Source organism: Telopea speciosissima, chromosome 3 (genome assembly GCF_018873765.1).
Source record: "Telopea speciosissima isolate NSW1024214 ecotype Mountain lineage chromosome 3, Tspe_v1, whole genome shotgun sequence".
Taxonomy (NCBI): Eukaryota; Viridiplantae; Streptophyta; class Magnoliopsida; order Proteales; family Proteaceae; genus Telopea; species Telopea speciosissima.
Window position 1 is genome coordinate 18,190,495 of NC_057918.1, and position 4,399 is coordinate 18,194,893.

General features: G+C 41.6%; 1 protein-coding gene across 1 annotated transcript; it reads right to left on the reverse strand.

The window, feature by feature from the left end:
* Positions 1-553: 553 nt before the first annotated feature.
* Positions 554-3,758, reverse strand: LOC122653936 (alpha,alpha-trehalose-phosphate synthase [UDP-forming] 6-like). The gene is made up of 3 exons (XM_043847901.1): positions 1,560-3,758; positions 1,179-1,452; positions 554-1,080 (listed from the first exon to the last, which is right to left on the reverse strand). Exons 1-3 carry the CDS (start codon positions 3,557-3,559, stop codon positions 793-795), a joined length of 2,562 nt encoding a protein of 853 aa, XP_043703836.1. The 5' UTR covers positions 3,560-3,758; the 3' UTR covers positions 554-792.
* Between the last annotated feature and the right edge of the window lie 641 nt (positions 3,759-4,399).

Sequence of the window (4,399 nt, forward strand, 5' to 3'; positions counted from 1 at the left end):
CTTTCAACAGAGATTTTTAATGGGTAAACACCTTTTCTAAATTATAAATACATCAAAGCATGCAGTAAAAATCCAGGAGTTGAGTCCTCCATAATGTCAACTTCACTCAGTTTGCACGGGAGAACTAGAGGAAAATGAAAGACATATGACTCCAACAACCCAACCTTGAAATGGCCTTGCATGGAGTTTAGTATGACTAGACAAGTACTATTTTGATCCATGACAAGGATAGTATGTTATTGCTAATGTTCAATAAATTTACACTAACCAGTCTGAAGCTATCAGCAACTACTAGGCATGTATTTAACAGCACCCAATCTATCAGCCAAAACTGCAGATAAAGACTTCTATAGATGATTCATGTGGCTAGTCCATCAGAAGGGTTAGAGAGCACAGGAAGCAGACATCTCAGTCACGCGAAGAACAGAAACACAGAAGCATGCAAGTAACTGAGTGTACAAAGGCCATAACTTCGATATAAATTAAAGATACGTAGAACAAAGACGACCATGGAATAAGAAGAGGCATTTCAATTCTGGCTTACAGAGAACTACCAACAAAAAGAACACACTTGTGATTTATAATATGAACATCTATTTACAGAGGTGCTATTGGATGAATTCAAACACTAGTGAAGAACTCAAAGATACAGCTTCTCTTGTTAACACTACAATTTACAAGAAGTGAGATGCACAGAAAAATGGAAAGATGATTCAACTACCCAACTTCAAGTTGGCAGTGACTAGAAGAAGAATCAATGCATCTTGGTTTCTCTTCTGGGGATTTGTAGTGTTATGAAACCAATGCTTGATCAGATACAGAGGCCAACCCCTGCATCAATCTAACAATTTCTCCCGTATCATCCAAATAATACTTGGCCTTACTGGGCTTGCGACCAACAGTACACGCAAAAACTTGCGCTATTGGGGCTAAAGAGGATCCAGCCATATTTCTAGTAATCACCTCAAACATGTCTTCATCAGATCGATCATCACCTATGCAGAGAACAAAATCCGGAACCATTCCTTTATCCTGCATGGTGGAAAGTAAACGTTCTGCCACAAGCCCCTTGCTCACACCCTGCACATCTCCAAACAAAAACAGGATTAGTTCTGGGTCAGAATCCCAAGTGGTGGTGGCAAAATATGATTTTTTTACAGTGGAAGACGATTCCAAACCTGTGGCTTAACCTCTACCATATTCTGCCCACTCTTCACAGACACTGGTTCATTAGCAAGGACACTCTCGAGATGATCAAGAAGTTCCTTGGCTTGGCAAGATCCAAAATCAGGATCGGCATCCTCATAGCTCCACACCAACCCTGTTTCCTTGTCTTCAATTGTTGAACCATCAGTTGTTTCAGTGTACAGCTTCATGACAGGTTCTGCAATCTGCTTCCAACTACAATCAGCCACTGGTACACATGTTTCCCACTCTGCATCTCGGCTCAGCCTAGACCAAATAAATTGTTAACCTTCAACAAAGGCCTACTTATTTCATACTGTAAACAAGAAGGCTGAAACACAACAGAACTTTAGAAAGACTTTGTTCACACACACCTGAGGAAGTAGCCATGCTCGGCCGCGATTCCCAGCTTCTCACAAGGAGAAAACCACTCACTCAGAGTCTGCCGGCTTCTAGCACTGACAAGAAAGACGACATTGTTCTTATCTCTACACAAGCTGTTTAAGATGTCAATGGATCTAGAGCTTGGGCTCTTATCTATGGAAGCCTGAGGCATCAGAGTACCGTCATAGTCAAGAAGAATAGCTCTAGTTCTAGCTCTTCTATAGGCAGACACAATGTGCTCCATTGAAAGCTTCCTGAAGTTTGGATCAAGGGCCACGACCCTAAACCCCAACCCAAATCCAATACCCCAACATCTCCGCCTTACATGATCCTTACATGTCCTCTCCAAATCTTGTAGGAAGCTATGTGCCCAATACCCTACATCATGAGTACTGACATACTTATAATGTTTTTCATGTCGGAGTTGCTTCTCAGAATCTGCCATCGCCAAGGCACAGTCCATTGCATCAGCCACCGCATCTATATTCCAAGGGTTAACTCTTATGGCACCACTCAGAGAAGGAGAGCATCCAATGAACTCTGATACAACAAGCATGCTCTTCTTTGAGGAGGATGGACTCAATCCCACAGCATTATCCAATTTCTCATTCCCTTGACGGCTAATGATGTATTCGTATGGTATGAGGTTCATCCCATCCCTAACAGCAGTGACCAGACAACACTCAGCAACGACGTAATAAGCAACTTTCTCAAAGAACTTAAGCGGTTCATCAATCAAGATGACAGGTTCATATTCAGGTTGGCCAAATGTCTCATTAATCCGCTTCACAGTTGAGTAAGTCTCTGCCTGAACATCTTGCACATCTTTTCCTCTGCCTCTAGCTGGATTGGCTATCTGCACCAAAACCACCTTTCCACGGCACTCTGGGTGTTGCAAAAGCAACTGCTCCAAAGCTAAGAGCTTCAAGGTGATCCCCTTGAATATGTCCATGTCATCAACCCCAAGCATCATTGTTTTTCCCCTCTCAGTAAACTGCTTAATGAGCTCAGCAACCTTAGATTCGGTCTCTGGAAGGCTCAAGACTGACTGGAGCTGACCCATGTGGATGCCAACAGGAAGGATTTTAATACTAACAGTTCGGCCATAATACTCAAGACCGATATAACCTCTCTTGGATTCATAGCTGAGCCCAAGCATCCTACTACAACATGAGAGGAAATGACGGGCATAATCGAATGTATGGAATCCAATGAGGTCAGAATTTAATAGTGCTCTCAGGAGTTCTTCCCTGACAGGCAAAGTCTTGTAGATCTCAGACGATGGAAACGGACTGTGGAGGAAGAATCCAAGCTTCACCCGGTTGAACCTCTTCCTCAAGAACGTAGGCAAAACCATGAGATGATAATCATGAACCCAGACATAATCATCTTCTGGGTTAATTACTTCTAAGATCCTATCAGCAAAGATTTTATTAACTGAGACATAAGCCTGCCATAGAGACCGATCGAAACGACCACCAAGGTCTGGCGATAGGGGTAACATGTAATGAAACAGAGGCCATAGATGTTGCTTACAGAACCCATGATAGAATCGACTAAAGAGATCAGGTGGGATGAATGCTGGGACACATTTGAAGTTCTCAAGAAGGATCTGAGATACCTCATCCTGTTCATTGAGGTGAATGTCTTCCTTAAGGCAACCTACGTAAAGGACCTCAACTTCGTCTTCCCCAAAACCATCTTTCAGCTGAAGAAGAAGTGAATCTGCATCCCAGCTGAAAGTCCAGCCCTTATTATCTGGTTTTCTTTGAGCCTTAATTGGAAGTTGGTTAGCTACAATGATGATACGGTCTCTGGGTACAGAGGAAGAAGAAGGATCAGAGCAGACACTATCAGCTGGGTCATCGTCAAGGTTTGAGATTATGCCTGCAACCGTCATTATACGGGGAAGTCGACGGCTCATACGACCAAACGACGGAGACTCGCCGGAGGCGAGCTCCAAGAGATTCGAGTATGATCTCGAGACCATTTTTTCTTAGTTACCCTTCACACACACCACACCAAAAAAGCAGAATAAAAAATCTAACCCAGAGAGAAGCTTTTCCTGTTTATAAGGAAGAAAGAATCACATTAAATTGACAACCTGGAGGGAATTCCTCTACTGTTGAAAGCAATCCAGCTTCAACACAAGAGCTAAATATGAGAACTCAGTGACCCCAAACGCTTCAAAGAAGGTGACTACTGAATAGTTTTCAAAGCAAAAAAAAAACGAATTTTTCCAGGTGAAATGACACTGTGAAATGAACCCAACACCCAACAAAAAAACCACCGAAATTTCTAGATAAAATAGGCACAGAACATTGAATCAAACCATACAGATTACAACTCCTCTAAAACTTCAAAGATGGAAAGAGAATCAATTCGGTTCTGTTCATTACAGCCAGAAATCCACTGAGATGAGACTCACTCAGCAACAAATGGATTCACTCAAAGTCAGGAAGTAATAAAAATCCAAGAAACAAATAGAGAAACAAAAATGGATAGATGGACTCTAAAGTTTCAGAAATTTACCGTCACCGGAAACCCATTTCCTTTTTCTAGACCCCAGAATCCTAACCCAACCACGAATTCCAATACCCAAAATTTCTAGATGGAACCATTGGCAACCTTCATCTCTCTCTCTACCTTCTCAGCTCTTACCGTCTTATACACATACAGTTCAGAGTCTACACTCTATAGACTCTCTCTTCGCAATAGAGCTGCAATATATCATAATTTTTCTGAAATTATTAAATAATTTATCTTCTTCTATTTCTCTTCCTCCCAAAATTAAATATTAAAAATTAAAAATTTTTTTTGAAAAATCTAT

Excerpts from the sequence above, each read along its gene's own strand:
- LOC122653936 (XM_043847901.1), bottom strand. The coding sequence starts at position 3,559 with ATGGTCTCGAGATCATACTCGAATCTCTTGGAGCTCGCCTCCGGCGAG. Across the intron at positions 1,453-1,559 it reads GAGCATGGCTACTTCCTCAG|GCTGAGCCGAGATGCAGAGT; the intron begins GTGTGTGTGAAC and ends TATTTGGTCTAG. Across the intron at positions 1,081-1,178 it reads TGGTAGAGGTTAAGCCACAG|GGTGTGAGCAAGGGGCTTGT; the intron begins GTTTGGAATCGT and ends GGAGATGTGCAG.